Source organism: Rhinoraja longicauda, chromosome 25 (assembly GCF_053455715.1).
Source record: "Rhinoraja longicauda isolate Sanriku21f chromosome 25, sRhiLon1.1, whole genome shotgun sequence".
NCBI classification, from domain to species: domain Eukaryota; kingdom Metazoa; phylum Chordata; class Chondrichthyes; order Rajiformes; family Arhynchobatidae; genus Rhinoraja; species Rhinoraja longicauda.
In genome coordinates, this window is record NC_135977.1 from 2,799,408 (window position 1) to 2,816,741 (window position 17,334).

General features: G+C 43.6%; 1 protein-coding gene across 3 annotated transcripts in view; it reads right to left on the minus strand.

The window, feature by feature from the left end:
* tango2 (transport and golgi organization 2 homolog (Drosophila)) overlaps positions 1-17,334 on the minus strand; it is a 111,137-nt gene that overhangs the window by 27,651 nt on the left and 66,152 nt on the right. For all 3 annotated transcript variants that reach the window (XM_078421194.1, XM_078421193.1, XM_078421195.1), the window contains exons 4-5: positions 10,772-10,891; positions 4,549-4,663 (exon numbers count right to left, since the gene is read on the minus strand). In XM_078421194.1, coding sequence (XP_078277320.1) covers positions 4,549-4,663; positions 10,772-10,891 — 235 coding nt within the window. The remainder of the gene's footprint in view (positions 1-4,548; positions 4,664-10,771; positions 10,892-17,334) is intronic.

Consider the following 17,334-nt stretch of genomic DNA (forward strand, 5'->3'; position numbering starts at 1 on the left):
AAAATCACTCTGAAAATTCTCACCCTGAAATAAAACTAAGCTTTAAAACACATACACAGTTGTATTTTGCACCAAAGCTGCCCGCCTGGTCTTGTCTGTTTCGGTGTCTGGCAGAATTAAATTTATGTATTCAGGGAGATTTAAGAGTGCTTATTCTTAATTACCATCATTTTCACAAGAGGGAACAAAATAGTACTCTCTTTGTATTCTTGAGAGAGAAAAAATGATAGTCACAGAAATTCAATCAAACTTTGACATGCAGCTTTTACTGTTTTCGACTGCATTCAAGTTACCTCAGAGCAAATTCCAACAGCCTCTTTGTTTTGGCAGCTGGTACTTGAACATCCCTTGGGGTGGGGCACGTTGACGAGAGCAGCAAACCCATTTATTTCAAGTGCAACTTAAACTACGGGGTTCTTTGCTTCAATAATATACAAGTCTGGAAGTGAATGTGTACTAAATATAAAGTAGCTGCTGCTTTGAAACTCCAGCATGTTTCAGATACCAAAGGAAACTCACTGGAGCAGGTTCCCCAAGGCTCCGGCATGTAGAAAATATCTTATTAATAAGCATTCACAAACGTACTTAAAAATTCAGTACATTTGCATCATCTTCTTCACACATCAATCCTAATCTTCCACCACGTTGATGACTTACCATTGTATTCAAATTCATTATTCTTTTCATAAAATGCAGCCCTTTGTTAATTATAAGACCTGAACATGCATTTTTAAAATTGATAACATCTGGTCTTTCCATCCAAATTTTCTCTCCAGGTAAGATCACTCAAAATAAGTTCAATGATTGGCATGATTCTGAACAGAAGAATATTTACTGAGATGTGGGTTTCTGGCAGCTATTTCCGTACATCAGCACTGCTTTCAACAACTCACAATGTAATTATAGGAAAGCTGAGCCATTCAGCCAAGCAGCAAAATCCGACATGATTCTCTTTCCACTGTGGCATGCAAACATTTGAAGCCTTTGATCTGAAGTCTTCGCTTCCTCAACCCCGTTCTATAACTTGCATTTCAAAAAGTACTACTTCCTCAGGAGACCAAGGACATTCGGCATGTAGATAGAAAAGAATTGCAGATGCTGGCTGACCACAAAAAGCCACAAAGTGCTGGAGTACCTCGGAGGGTCAGGCAGCATCTTTGGAGAACGTGGATAGGCGATGATTCGGGTTGAGACCCTTCCTCAGATGATTCAGAATTTCTCCAATGGCCCTTACCAACTTCTACAGATGGAGACAAAAAGTATTGTATCGGGTTGCATCAAAGCTTAGTTTGGGAACAGCTCTGTCAAACGCTGCAAGAAATTGCCGATTGTTGTGGATGTTGCCCAGTCCATCACACAGACCAGACTCCCCACCATCGACTACATCTACACTACGCTGCCTTCTATATATTGGCGATATTTCCTCTACACTCTCAGGGACAGTCCCTTCCCAACTGTAAACAGGCAATTGAATGGTCCTCTCATCCCCTAGAGTGCAGTCCTGACCTTCCATCTACCTCATAGGAGACCTTTGAACTTTCTTTATCAGACTTTATTGGACTTTATGTTAAACAAAATGTTGTACTCTTTGTCCTTTATCTGTACACAGTGGACAACTTGATTGTAATCACGTTTTGTCTTTTCTTTGACTGGATCGCACGCAAACAAAAGCTCTTCGCGGTATCTCAGTACACATGACAATAATAAACTAATAAACTAAACTAAAGTAGTCCTGATGCAGTGTCTTGACCTAAAACATCCAACACCACTTTGCTTGCACAGATGCTGCTTCAGCTGCTGAATTCTGCCAGACCTTTTGATGCTTAGTTGCTACCTGGTTCCGATTGACTTCCTGCAGGCACCACATCAGTTTATGTCAATCCACAAGCATCACCCGAGTGTCGATAGCCACTTCAAAATAATCAACAGAACTTGGCAGATCTTTTTTTCTAATCTCTTGAGATGCTTTTGTTTGGAGAGGGAATGTTACATTCATCAATTCTCTGAGTTAGTACTTCTTGGCATACATAATAGTTTATAGTTTAGTTTATTGTCACGTGTACTGAGGTACAGTGAAAAGTTTTTGTTGCGTGCTATCCAGTTAGCGAAAAGACTGTACACGATTATAATCAAGCTCTCCACAGTATACAAATACAGGATAAAGGGTATAATGTTTAGTGCAAGATACAATCGAGTGAAGTTCAATTGAAGATACGTTGGCGGTCTCCATTGGGAGGTCAGGACCGCTCTCCAGTTGGAAAGGACGGTTCAGTTGCCTGAAAACAGCTGGATTGCCTGATAAAACAGCTGCACAGAATGGACCAAGTAGTTATATTTGCATAAAAAGGGATGCAAGATTATGTTGAAGGTAGACACAAAATGCTAGAGTAACTCAGCGGGTCAGGCAGCATCTCGGGAGAGAAGGAATGGGTGACATTTCGGGTCAAGACCCTTCTTCAGACGGGTCTGAAGAAGGGTCTCGACCCAAAACGTCACCCATTCCTTCTCTCCCGAGATGCTGCCTGACCCGCTGAGTTACTCCAGCATTTTGTGTCTACCTTCGATTTAAACTAGCATCTGCGTTTTTTTTCCTATGCAAGATTATGTTGGCTGTTTTCCTCCTCCCCTTCCCTTTGAGAGAGGTGGGGAGAACAGCTGGTGATAATATGAAAAAGACAGGTGGGTGTCAAACAGGAATGGCAACACAAACACGCTCACTTTAGATTCTCACCAGTGCTCTAATGCACAGCCATGTCTCACTGCAGAAGTCAGGCAAACGGCGTCCAATGCTCACGACTGAACAACAAGGTCAGTGGCTGAAGCAGAAGACGGGAGAAAGGTTCAAATAAAGGAACTCCAAATATACCAGCTTATTTGCTGATGGCTGGTGTCAGTGTCGGCTTTTGTGCTATTGTTTTAGTTTTCCTCCCTTGTTTCCTTAAAACAGTTAGCAAATAATCAAGTGAACATGTTTTGAGGCATAAAGAATTATGATTAATAGAACATAGAACAGTACAGATCAACAACAGGCCCTTCAGCCCATAATGTCTGTGCCAGACACGATGCCAAGATATATTCATCTATAGATTCTGTGGCAACACCTAAACTCTTGAAATTTTTTGATTAAACAATTAAAATAGAACTTATAGAGAGTCATAACTTCACACAGCATGCAAACAGGCCCCACAGCAAAACTTGTCTGTGCAGAAACAAAGAATTGTAGATGCTGGTTAATACACAAAAAGACATAAAGTGCTGGAGTAACTCAGCAGGTCAGGCAGCATCGCTAGAGAAGATGGATAGATGACATCTCGGGTTGACACCCTTCTTCGAATCTGAACTATTTCAGAAGCCTGATACAGAGGGAAAGAAGCTGTTCCTGAGAAATATGCAATAAAGTGAGGAAATATGAAGACAACCACATTTTGTGTAAAGCATTTTGTTAATGGCAGAATAGCTGAAACATTAATTAAAAGCAGACGATGTTTGCTGCCACACAATCATGACACCATTTTGCATGCCTGGAGACCAAACTAGTTGTTACTGAAGTCCGACCAAGGTCAGGTTGTGCTAATGGAGAGAGAAAAACTGAGCCAATATCACAGATGGATGACTTACATTAGAAATTGCTGGGACTGATACAGACTGCAAAAGTAAATTACCCAAAGTCGTAGAAATCAGTTTTGAGTTTGAAAGGTTGCAATGTGCTCAGACAGAAGATGAGGTGCTGTTGTTTCTCACACTTGCGATGGGTCTCATTGCTACAGTGCAGGAGACCACAGACTGCAAAGTCAGAATGGGAAAAGACTGGCAATGAGCTGCAGATAGCAGGATGCTCAGGAATGAACAGAGACACCCTGCAAAATGATCGGCAATCTGGCTCTGTCTTCTACAATGTAGAGGAGAGACCAGAGTTCGATCCTGACTTCGGGTGCTGTCTGCATGGAGTTTGTACTTTCTCCCTGTAACCGCGTGGATTTTGTCCGGGTGCTCCGGTTTCCTCTCACACTCCAAAGCCGAACAGGCTTGGAGATTAATTGGCTTCTGTAAATTGTCTCTGGTGTGCAGGATAGTGCTAATCGTTGGTCGGCACGGACTCCGTGGGCGGAAGGGCCTGTTTCCATACTGTTTCTCTAAAGTCTAACGTCTATGAAGCTCATAGAATTAAAGGAGGGGGAAGGTCAGGAGAAAAGGTCAAAAAGAGGACCTAGCATCAAGAGGAATATTATTGCGAATGTTGTAGTGTAACATTTTCACACAGGTGGTTGGTATATGGAATGAGCTGCCACAGCAAGTAGTTTAGGTAGGTACCATAACAACATTTAAAAGGCATCTGGAAAGGGATATGGATAGGAAAGGTTTGGAGGGTTATGGGCCTAATGTGGCAGGTGGGACTAGCATAGATGGTATCTTGGTCGGCATGGGCAAATTGGGCCGATGGGTTTGTTTCCATTTTGTATGACTCAATGACTGCAAGACACAGTAGTTATCCACTTTCATTTAATCAATGCCAACATCACTCAATGCAAGTTATTGGAGTGAACTTACCTGAAGTCCACAGTTAACAAGTTAAAACCATTATAGGCTTGTCCTTCCAAAGAAATTTTCTTCAAATAAGTCAATCCATCCAGATTGCCAGTCAGAAAATTTGTCACGAGATAACCTTAATCAACAATTAAAATAAAATCACAAAGTTATGTAAACTATTACAGTGCCAGACACGGTTTGCAGAATGTGAAATGAAATAAGCAAACAGTGTTCAAGTTTACAGAAGCATTCTGGTATAATAGGTGAAAATTGCAATACTAAAATGAAATCATTATAGCAAACGAGAAAATAATTATTGAATTCAGTACATATTACACTTGGTCTACTGCACAAGGTTAAAAATTAAAAGAGAACACAGTTCTCGCTCATTAGCTGTCTCTTCCCGCTTTTCTCCAGAGACGTCCCATTGCTTGGCATTGTATTAGCATGCAAACGCAGGGAGAGATAGGATTAAACTTTGTTCTGATATTGTCCCCACACTGGCACAGATGGGAGAGCTGCAGCCTCACAGCGCAAGAGATTTGGGTTCGATCCTGACCCCAGGTGCTCTCGCTGTGGAGTTTGCACGTTCGCATTGTGACTGTATGGGTTTCCTCCAGTTTCCTCCCACATCCCAAAGACGTGTGGGTTTAAAAGTTAATTGGTCTCTGTGAATTCCCTCCCCAGTGTGCAGGGAGTGGATGGGAAAGTGGGATAATATAGAACTAGTGTGAACGGGTGATCGATGGTCGGCGTGGACTCGATGGGCCTGTTTCCAGGCTGTATCAACCAAACTACTTGATAAGTCGCATGGCAACAAACATATGGAGGCTAAGATGATAAATACATCACCCCAAATACTCGGCAACACATCAAACATCACATTGGTTCTCAAATATGATCAATAATCAACTTTGAACCAAATATCACCAAATATTTGTTCATGATATCATGAAACTGGAGAAAAATACATTTAAAACAGTACAAGAGGGATGAGTACAACACATGGTTTGCAGAAAGCAGCACTGTGTGCTTTCCATGGGAAGGCTTGTGACAGTTGTGTCTTTGCCTCGATGGATAAAGGAAAAGATGCTGAACCTGAGACCTCTCCTCAATGGCAACAGATACAGACAAGGTGCTGAAGAAACTCAGCGGCTCAGGCAGCATCAATAGACAATAGATAATAGACAATAGGTGCAGGAGTAGGCCATTCAGCCCTTCGAGCCAGCACCGCCATTCAATGCGATCATGGCTGATCACTATCAATCAGTACCCCGTTCCTGCCTTCTCCCCATACCCCCTCACTCCGCTATCCTTAAGAGCTCTATCCAGCTCTCTCTTGAAAGCATCCAACGAACTGGCCTCCACTGCCTTCTGAGGCAGAGAATTCCACACCTTCACCACCCTCTGACTGAAAAAGTTCTTCCTCATCTCCGTTCTAAATGGCCTACCCCTTATTCTCAAACTGTGGCCCCTTGTTCTGGACTCCCCCAACATTGGGAACATGTTATCTGCCTCTAATGTGTCCAATCCCCTAATTATCTTATATGTTTCAATAAGATCCCCCCTCATCCTTCTAAATTCCAGTGTATACAAGCCCAATCGCTCCAGCCTTTCAACATACGACAGTCCCGCCATTCCGGGAATTAATCTAGTGAACCTACGCTGCACGCCCTCCATAGCAAGAATATCCTTCCTCAAATTTGGAGACCAAAACTGCACACAGTACTCCAGGTGCGGTCTCACCAGGGCCCGGTACAACTGTAGAAGGACCTCTTTGCTCCTATACGCATCGCTGGCAACGGCGATTTGGATTGGGACTGTTCTTCGGACTGATTGGCCTCCTCCAATGCCAGAGTGAAGCCAGGTGCAAACTGGAGGAACAAGACCTCATATTCCGTTTGGGGAGCTTGGTATTCACAACAATGTTCACAACCCAATGGTGTGAACATTTAATCCTCCAATTTGAGGAGGGGGGTAAAAAAACACTGCTCCCTTCTTTCCAGGAGTAATTTCTCAGCCCCTCAAGCCTGCCCTATTGTTTAATAAAATAAAAGCATGGCCGATTTGATTGTAACCTTAACTCTCCTATCTAACCATGGTGACATTTCACATTATTGCTGATTAACTATCTATTTTTGAAGGCACAACAGATTGCAGCTGCTGGACTCTTGAGCAAAGCCCAAAATGCTGAAGGAATTCAGCAGGTCCCAACCCAAACCGTCATCCCGGCATTCCCTCCCCAGTGCTGCCTGACCCGTCGAGTTCCACCAGCACTTTAAGTTCTGCTCGAGTTACTGTTTACCTGTGTTTTTAAAAAAAGAGGGAAAGAAATAGGTTGAAAAGGAGAGAGAAGGGAGGCAGGAGACCCAAGAGACTGCAGGTGCTGGAGTCTGGAGATGGTGGGATGAGGATGCAGCTTGGAAGAGGATAAATATCACCACAGAGCAACAGAGATGAATGAGCTGTTTCCATGTTGTAAGGGATTTGTGGCCCGGGATGGTCTGCTCCTGTGATAGACACATAATGCTGGAGTAACTCAATGGGTTATGCAGCATCTCTGGAGAAAAACAATAGGTGACGTTTCGGGTCAGAACCCTTCTTCAGACCCAAAACGTCATTATTCTTTCTGGTGTAAACCAACATCTGCAGTTCCTTCCTGCACATTTGGCCTGCTCCTTCGTTCTGGGACTGCTGTCCATTTTTTAACCAACTTTCCAGTGCTTAATATTGTACAAGAAGCATCTCAGAATTACAAAGGACCAAATACATCTTTAATTCATTGTATTCAATTTAATGCAATCTTTTATAGGAACTTCTTAAAATGTAAATGTGATGCAACCTCCGGAAGGCGGATTTTAAAAATAATTTATTAGCAAAACAATTCCCTAATGCAGCGAAACCTGCCGCATCTCATTTTATCTTCAAGGCAACTGCGGTGACAAACACAAGGACTGAACCATGGTTTATCTGTGCTTCAAACACACTAAAACAGGTCATTCTCCAGGTGGCATGAACACTAAAAATAGATTCATCGGCAGGGTAGCAGGTGTTGGTTTGATTTGTAATCTTAAAACAAAAAGCATAATTGCATTATTATTTTGCAAATTTCTGTTGGCAAAGATTGCCCTCAACGAGCGGGGATTTCAGGGAGGTGCAGCTTCAATTACAAGCCTTCATCAACTGACGGAGTCTTAACAAGGAAGTTACCAAAGTGAACCTGGGTTTTAATAATGTTCTGGGCATGTGAAATTCTCCATTAGCAACTAATTAAAACAAAAATCTAACTGAGGCTTGAGAGCTGATTCCTCTGTTCATACATTTGTAATCAGAATGTCTTCAATGACCTTCAGAATGACTTTTTGTGACTGCAGGAGATGAAGTAGGTGAGCAAATCTCACCTCAATGAGGTCCATACACCCGTCAACCATCCTTCAGTCAACAATAACCAGTGCAGTGAATGCGCTGTGAATGGTGACTTTGCAGTTAACCTTCTTGAAACTTTGCTCTCAGTGAAGGATGATGTTGGTGATTTACTTCACCATCTGTGAACTTCGTCTTCTGTGAACCTGAAAGAGCCTGTGAATGTCCGAGGAAAAGGATGTTTGAAGATCAAGACCTTCAAAACACTGCAGTAATCGTAGCCCTCCAATATGCTGCTGTGATCTGCACCACCTACAGTTGGTACCCTGAGGCACTGGAATGATATCACCAGCGCAGTCTCTATAAAACCTCCAAATCCATGAGATGAATGAATGAATGAATGAATGTTTATTGGCCAAGTATGTACACATACAAGGAATCTGCCTTGGTGCTGCGCTCGCAAGTAACAACCCAAACATACAGTAAACAATTAAGAATAAAGCATAAAACATTAAAACATTAAGAATAAAACATTACAGTTTTAACATGGGAGTGAAATAAACCAGAGCAAAAATAAGCCATCATTTTTGACAATCTTCCACAGGATAGACTGGTCTGTAAGGTTAGATGCCAAGGAAAGCTAGATTGGACCACTAGACTTGACAAGGTGTCATCCTGACCATGAATGCTGTCTGTGTGGAATTTGCACGTTCTTTCCGTAAACACGTGGGTTTGAGTTTAGTTTATTGTCAAGTGTACCGAGGTACAGTGAAAAGCTTTTGTTGCATGCTAACCAGTCAGCGGAAAGACAATACATGATTACAATTGAGCCGTCCAGAGTATACAGGGAATAACGTGACTAACGTTTAGTGTAAGATAAAGTCCAGTAAAGTCCGATCATAGATAGTCCAAGGGTCTCCAATGAGGTAGATAGTAGCTCAAGATTGCACACAAGTTGTTGTTGGGTTGCTGTCTGCTCTCTAGTTGGGATCCATTGAGTTCTATTGACCGGTCTTTTTTCTTCCCACATCCCAAAGGCATCCTGGTAGGTTAGTGCAGGGGGTATGGGGAGAAGGCAGGGGGTGTGGGGAGAAGGCAGGAACAGGGTACTGATTGAGAATGATCAGCCATGATCAAATTGAATGGCGGTGCTGGCTCGAAGGGCCGAATGGCCTCCTCCTGCACCTATTGTCTATTGTCTATTAGTGGGTCACTGGAAAATTTTGTTTAGTAAAAATCAATGGCACGATGATTTAAAACATTGAATTGAATGGACAACAGAGAAATAGGAAGAGGGGGGAGATGGAACTTATGGGATTCTCCATTGAGGCTAGCATTGAGTCATTGAAACAAAGGGCTTCACTGTGTCATTTTAAGGGACTTTCCATCATATTTTTACCTCAGCAAATTCATTCGACTTTCCCTCCATTTTAGCTCAGCCCTGCCAACATCACGTCTTTTGTTATCCGTTGGACTTGGCTGTTCCAACAAATGTATATCCAGCCAGCTACATTCCATCCTCCTGAAACATGGCAGGTCTATTCCCCCATCACCACCACTTTCTCAAGGATAACTAAGGAAGGGTAGCACCAGTGACAATGAACCCAAACTTCGAACACAAGGAACTGCAGATGCTGGAATCTTGCGGAGAACATAAAGTGCTGGAGGAACCCAACAGGTAAGGCAACAGAAAGATACTGTATGCCTCATTACTAAAGTAGGCATATACTTCAAATAAACATAGCACAAAAAGTAAGGAAATTTGTGTTTGGTAGATTATTTCTTTGTTGTAACAATGCTTCTTGGCAATAAATCTTATACCGTTGGAAAGCCTGTTTATTTCCCTTTTAAATGGTGCCACATTTGTAAGGAACATGCATTTGTCTGATGAGCAGCAGAGCTGAGTATATGGGTTGCGCCCATGAAAAATTTGCCAAATCTTCTCTGCCAATGCCAAACAGCTTATTCTGCTGTTGCTATTGACTCTTGTTTTGAGCTTCTGGTACCCCCAGGTGCTGACAAGAATGGGATGCCATCCCACAACAGTGTGTGACCAGGCTGGTGACCAGCATGAGGAGGAGGTGCCAGGCTGTTATGGCTGTGTATGGTTCTTCCACACGCTACTGTTGCTCCTGTTTATTAAATGAATAAATTGTTAAATTGCCAATATGTCTTGTTTCTTCAGACTTCAATCATCCAATCCACCAAACAACACCGAACAAGAGTCAATGGCAGAATAAGCTGTTTGGCATTGGCAGAGAAGATTTGGCAAATTTTTCATGGGCGCAACCCATATACTTAGCTCTGCTGCTCATCCCACAAATGCATGTTCCTTACAAATGTGGCACCATTTAAAAGGGAAATAAACAGGCTTTCCAACGGTATAAGATTTATTGCCAAGAAGCATTGTTACAACAAAGAAATAATCTACCAAACACAAATTTCCTTACTTTTTGTGCTATGTTTATATGAGAGAATCAGGCAGAGGAATATAGATCATTTTTGCAGTTTCTTTCTCTCTCATCAGGCTTTTGAATTGCTTCCACAAGCCAGGGTACTGTCTGGTTCTCCTTTACCTCATTGCAGACATTGGACTCTGGAACAGATGTGCAACAATCACAAGAATTATGTTTTTCACTCTCCATTTTTCCCTTCAATCTACCTGTTGTACTTGAGTTTGGCCTGACTGAGTTTATGTGTGGGATTATCTGATCTGAGTGGCTCACATGCAAAACAAAGCTTTTCACGTGACAATAATAAACTAAACCCAACATTAATTAGTTTCATTGTACCCAAACATAATCTTTAACCATGTAATGCTCATGTGCAGTAATCAATGTGCTGCTTCTGCAATAAAAGACCTCTGGATTATCAGCCTTACCTCTGCCAAGTGCATCTATGTTGTTAGTGGGTTGAAGATAATTGGTCAGTGCGGCACACTTGCCCTTCCTGCTTATACCCAACCATGATCCTCCTTCTTTCCCTTTTTCCATATCCAGTCCTGCAGGTGATTATTGAAACAGAAACAAAAGAGTTTAATGACATGGGTAGGAAGGGACTGCAAATGCTGGTTTAAATCGAAGGTAGGCACAAAATGTTGGAGTAACTCAGCGGGTCAGGCACCATCTCGGGAGAGAAGGAATGGCTGACGTTTCGGGTCAAGACCCTTCTTCAGACTGATGTAAGGGGAGGGGTGGGACTGCCCCCTCCCCCCACCCCCTCCCCCCCAACCCCCCTCCACTAAAAGATTCCACCACCCACCTACACAGATGTAATTTACAGAAGTCAAATAACCTAAACAGGGTCATAAAAGTCATACTGCACGGAAACAGGCCCTTTGGCCCAACTCGTTCGTGCCAATAAAGATGTTCCACCTAAGCTTATCCCATCTGCTTTTGTTTGGCCCATATTCGTCTAAAACTTTCCAATCCATGCACCTGTGCAAGTGTCTTTAAAATGCTGTTATAATACCTGCCTCAACTACCTCCTCCGTATACCCACCCTCTTTGTATGGAAAAGGTTCCCTTCAGGACCCTACTAAACCTTTCCCTCTCACCTTAAATCCATGTCCTCTGGTTCTTGGTTGCCTTGCAGAGTAACAATGACGTATGGAGAATTTGGAACGGGTTATTTAGAGGCTTTTATTAATACACACACCAAGGGTAGTGGAACATTGGAGCTCTGGAGATGCTGGGTCAACTGAAATTATCGCTGAGTTGTGGAGAAACTTGACAGACAGTGGCACCCAAGGAGTAACAGTGAATGTGTGCATACAAATGAGAACTGGTTGAATTGAATTGACTCAAGAGGCTGAATGGTCTAATTTTGTAACCATCTCAACTGTAGACCTGTGACTTTAGAGATGCAGTGCAGAAACAGGCCCTTCGGCCCACCGGGTCCATGCCGACCGGCGATCATCCCATCCACGTGTACTGTCGTACACACTATGGACAAATTACAATTTACAGAAGCAAATTAACTTGCAAACATGTATGTCTTTTGGAGCATGGGAGGAAACCAGAGCACCAGGGGATAACCCACTCGGTCACAGGGAGAATGTACAAACTCTGTACAGAGAGCACCCGCAGTCAGGGTCGAACCTGGATCTCTGGCGCTGTGAGGCAGCAGTTCTACCGCTGCACCACTGTGCTGCCCCAAAAGCTGTACAGGACTTTGAGTAATATACAGCTTCATTAAAAGCAATTTTTAAAAATGTAAATTCATTTGAGACATTAGTTATGAGGAAAATAGACATTCCTTCTATAAGAAGAATCTAAATTCCCGAGTCAATCATCCAGGAGGAAATACTCAGTACATTCTAAACCACATCAATCTTGTAGACCGAGTAACAGCTGGAACAGAAGCGACTAAAGCCTGATCATCAGTACTGCAAGTAATCTCAGCTCTCAGCGAACTTGGCAGGAGTGAACACTAAAATTCACACCAGTGCTAAATTAGAAAGGTGCAAATCTTCGTGGGATCCCACTTGCTATATCCCTGTAGGAAGGAGGCATGCTTGGGATTGGATTTGTGTTAAGCCCCAAATCTCCACGTTTGCCATCAACAACACTGGCCCGTCACCTCTCGTAGTTCCTCCCTCACATCCCACCCTCTCGACCGCAGGAGCTGCTGCAACACTGTCTGGAGTTGGCTCCATTCCCTCAGATCTTGCCTTGCTTTCTGAACACCCTTCGAGGTTTAAGAACCTCGTGATGTTCTCCGTGGTTGCTGTCCACCAGTGGAGTCAAGGAAGGGCCTCACGGTTCTTCCTTGACGTTCTCTGGGCTCAGCAGTTTGACATTTAATTTCCATCTGACCACCGCCTGCCCTCTGGTCCTACTGTAGGTGGCAGGAAGCCTGAAGCAGGCGATGGTCAGATAAGAACAGTCGGTGTGTCTGACCGTGACGACCTTTGACGTGAAGACGAAGTCTATCCAGGGCTGGGCAGATCCGTCCGGTCTCGACCAGGTGAATTGTGGCTGTGCTCCTCCTGCAAGGATGCTGAAGGCATCGCGCTGCTTTGCATCTTTGACGGTCCCCGTGCGGAACCTGGGGCTGCTGTCTGGATCTGCACCTCCGGATCGTCCAGCCGCATCGATGATGCAGTTGAAGTCAGCGGCCAGAACGAGTGGCCGGGTTTGTCACCAGCAGCGGGGCGGTGGGAACTGCTGGAGAAAGGCCAGCCGCTCGCTCCGCACGGGCGAGGCGTACACATTGATCAGCCGGAGTGAAGAGTTACGGTACATTACATCCACCACGACGAGACCTGATTTCAGTGATGAGAGGTTGCCTCCCCGCTGCAGGAACCCCTGGTCAGAAGCACGACAACAATTGTACCCCCCCAACCATACTTACAGTCAGAGGGGCCACCATCGCAACCACCCCCGATAGCTGCGGAGTTGTGGCAGTCCACACTCTTATATAAAGGTCACATCTACCTTGACTGCAAGGCATTAACGCATCGCAAAGAGCTCTTTACACTGCATGTTTGGTGGCGCCAGTCTTACCTCTCCAATGATGACACTCAACGTGTCTATGACCAATCGCTGCCCAGATGCTGCCTGACCCTCTGAGTTCCTCCAGCACTTGGTGTTATGCTCAAGATTCCAGCACCTGCGGTTCCTGGAAACTCCACGCCTGACTGACTTGATGGGAGCTTTATGGTGGCACATTTGTTCCATCCAGTAAGAGACCACTTGTCTGTTTTTTTTCAGTATCTAAATTCTGCAAAGACGAACTTTCTGATGGAAAATTCAGGATGGGATTTTGCTCTTTGCTGTTGAGCTCTCATCCATGGAAGGCCCTGACTAATTCTCTGGCAAACCACCAGGTGGAGAACTTCCTCAAAGAAAATTAGCAGGTGAGGGGGACGGCCCAGAAATGACTCAAGCCAAAGGTTAAATTTCACTGTCGAGGATTTAGTTCCAAGACGGTCACTTGGATGGTATGGTAATGTACACACTTTAGTCAAGAGAAGAACAAAAGAACATCTTTGGTTCACCAAGGCCTGCTGGATCTCCCGGTTGTTAACCATTTTAACTTCTCTTCCCATTCCCATAGCAAACTAGAGTGAGGCCACATGCAAAATGGAGGAACCACACTTCATATTCCAATTGGGTGGTTTACAACCCAACATTATGTACATTTAATTCTCCAATTTAGGTAACTCGCCTACAAACAACAATCCCTTCTTCCCAAACCTGAAAGTTGCACCCATTTCTCCCCTTCCATCTCTCTCTGTCCCCTTCCACTTACATTCCTTACTATGGTTTCACAATTTGCACATCTTCCACCCTTACCTTCTCATCTGACACTTTTTGTCTTTTCAGCTCTGGTCTTCCACCAACCATCTGCCAATCATAACCGTAATTAGTTTGAAGGGACCCAACCCAAACCGTCACCTATCCATGTTCTCCTGAGATGCTGCCTGACCTGCTGAGATATTCCAGCACTCTGTGAAACGTCACCTATCTATGTTCTCCACAGATGCTGCCTGACCCGCTGAGTTACTCCAGCATTCTGTGAAACGTCACCTTTCCATGTTCTCCAGAGATGCTGCCTGACCCGCTGAGTTACTCCAGCACTTGGTGTCCTCGCCTGATATCAACATTGTACTTGAGTGGCCTTGGAAAGGGACAGCACAGGAAATGGGTCAAATCCTCTGCATCAACTGGAAATTTGTCCTTTGATATCTGACAAAATACATTATCTTCTGGTCATGTTGATCTTTTTTAGGGTCCTACCCTCTCAAAATATACAGATGCTCCTCGACTTACGATGCTTCGATTTATAATATTTCGACTTTACAACGGTGCAAAAGCGATACACATCCAGCAGAAACCGTACTTCGAATTTTGAATTTTTATCTTTTCCCGGGCTAGCGATTCTGTTTTTCACTTTCAGTACAGTACTGTATTCAATAAATTATATGAGATAGTCAACACTTTATTATAAAACAGGCTTTGTGTTAGATGATTTTGCCCAACTGTAGGCTAATGTAAATGTTCTGAGCACGTTTAAGTTAGGCTAGGCTAAGATGTTCCGCAGGTTAGGTGGCTATGATGTTGGGTAGGTTAGGTGGCTATGATGTTGAGTAGTTTAGGTGGCTGTGATGTTGGGTAGGTTAGGTGGCTATGATGTTGGGTAGGTTAGGTGGCTATGATGTTGGGTAGGTTAGGTGGCTATGATGTTGGGTAGGTTAGGTGGCTATGATGTTGGGTAGGTTAGGTGGCTGTGATGTTCGGTAGGTTAGGTGGCTGTGATGTTCGGTGCAGTAGGTTAAGTGGCTATGATGTTTGGTAGGTTAGGTGTATTAAATGCATTTTCGACTTATGATATTTTCGATTTACGATGGGTTTATCGGAATGTAACCCCATGGCAAGTCGAGAAGCCTCTGTATATACCATTGTGGCATTCTGAATTATGCATAAAAGTGAAGTGGAAACTACAAATTGTTATTTAAAATGAGCAACGATCTGTGAGTCAAAAGAGTATTTGTCAGATTGAAAATGTCAGCATGATCTTATGCTTTTTACATTTATATAGAATATACCTACTGCACTCAATTTAAAAAAAAACTGCTGGAGGAACTCAGCAGGTCAGGCAGCATCTGTGGAGAGAATGGACAGATGATGTTTTTGGTCGAGAGCCCTGCTTATGTATTTTCACATTGCTCACATATCTCACGAAACAAAATTCCTATAACAACAAAATAAAATCATCTGCTCTCCAAGACAAAAAAACGATCAAACCCGTTCCGGCTGAGATTTAAGCATAGTGCCTTGCAAGGATGCGTTCTCAGCCCCTACTTTAGCCTTTATACACTCATGACTGTGAGGCCAAATACAAATCCAACTCAATTTACAAGTTTGTAGATAACACCACCATAGTAGGTCAGATATCAAATAATGACAAGACGGAGTATAGGAAGGAGATTGAGAACCTCATAACCTGGTGTCAAGACAACAACCTCTCCCTCAAGTATAAGAAAATAACTGCAGATGTTGGTACAAATCGAAGGTATTTATTCACAAAATGCTGGAGTAACTCAGCAGGTCAGGCAGCATCTCAGGAGAGAAGGAATGGGTGACGTTTCGGGTCGAGACCCTTCTTCAGACTGATGTCAGGGTGGTGGGACAAAGGAAGGATATAGGTGGAGACAGGAAGATAGAGGGAGATCTGGGAAGGGGGAGGGGAAGAGAGGGACAGAGGAACTATCTAAAGTTGGAGAAATCGATGTTCATACCACTGGGCTGCAAGCTGCCCAGGCGAAATATGAGGTGCTGTCCTCCAATTTCCGGTGGGACTCATTATGGCACTGGAGGAGGCCCATGACAGAAAGGTCAGACTGGGAATGGGAGGGGGAGTTGAAGTGCTCGGCCTTGCTGACATTCTCCCTCAATGTCAGCAATACAATGGAGACTGTGATTGACTTTTCAGGAAGCAAAGCAGTACACACTCTAGCTGATGAGAGGACGGTATACACTGATGGCATTGAAGTACAGATGATCGAAAGCTTCAAGTTCTTAGGAATAAATATCACCAGCAATTTGTCCTGGAACAGCCACATCGAAGCTATGGCCAAGAAACCACACCCACGCCTCTGCTTCCAAAGAGGGCTGAGGAAGTTCTGTATGTTCCCAACAAGCATCTCCAACTTCTACAGTTGCGACTGAACCATCCTCTCATCAGCTAGAGTGCGGACCTGACCTCAGATCTATCTCATTGGAGACTTTGAACTATTTTTAATCAGACTTTATTTTGCACTAAATATTGTCCCTTTTATCCTTTATCTGTACACTGTGGATGGCTTGATTGTAATTATTTATTGTCTTTTCTTTGACTGGATAGCATGAAGCAAAAGCTTTTCACTGTAGCTCGATACACGTGACAATAATAAACTGAAGATAGACACAAAATGCTGGAGTAACTCAGCAGGACAGGCAGCGTCTATGGAGAGAAGGAATGGGTCACTCATTCTTAGTGGTCAGGAGATTCAACATAGCAGTTTATGAATGTTGTTTGTAATAGTTTGTTTCATGTAAAACAGTTTAGAATTTTTTTTTCCATGCTAACTTTAGCTGCACAAGAATTGGAACTTGCTGCATCCATCATACCTAGAAGTGACCTTTAGCTACAAGAAGTTTGATCAATGAAGGTACAGAAGGGCGGCACGGTGGCGCAGCAGTAGAGTTGCTGCCTTACTGCGCTTGCAGTGCCAGAGACCCGGGTTCCATCCCGATTATGGGTGCTGTCTGTACGGAGTTTGTGCGTTCTCCCTGTGACTGCGTGGGTTTTGTCCGAGATCTTTAGTTTCGTCCCACACTCCAAAGACATGCAGGTTTGTAGGTTAATTGGCATTGGTTTGTTTTCTTGGTACAAGTGTAAATTGTCCCTCATGTGTGTGGGGTAGTGTTAATGTGCAGGGATCGCTGGTTATAAGGT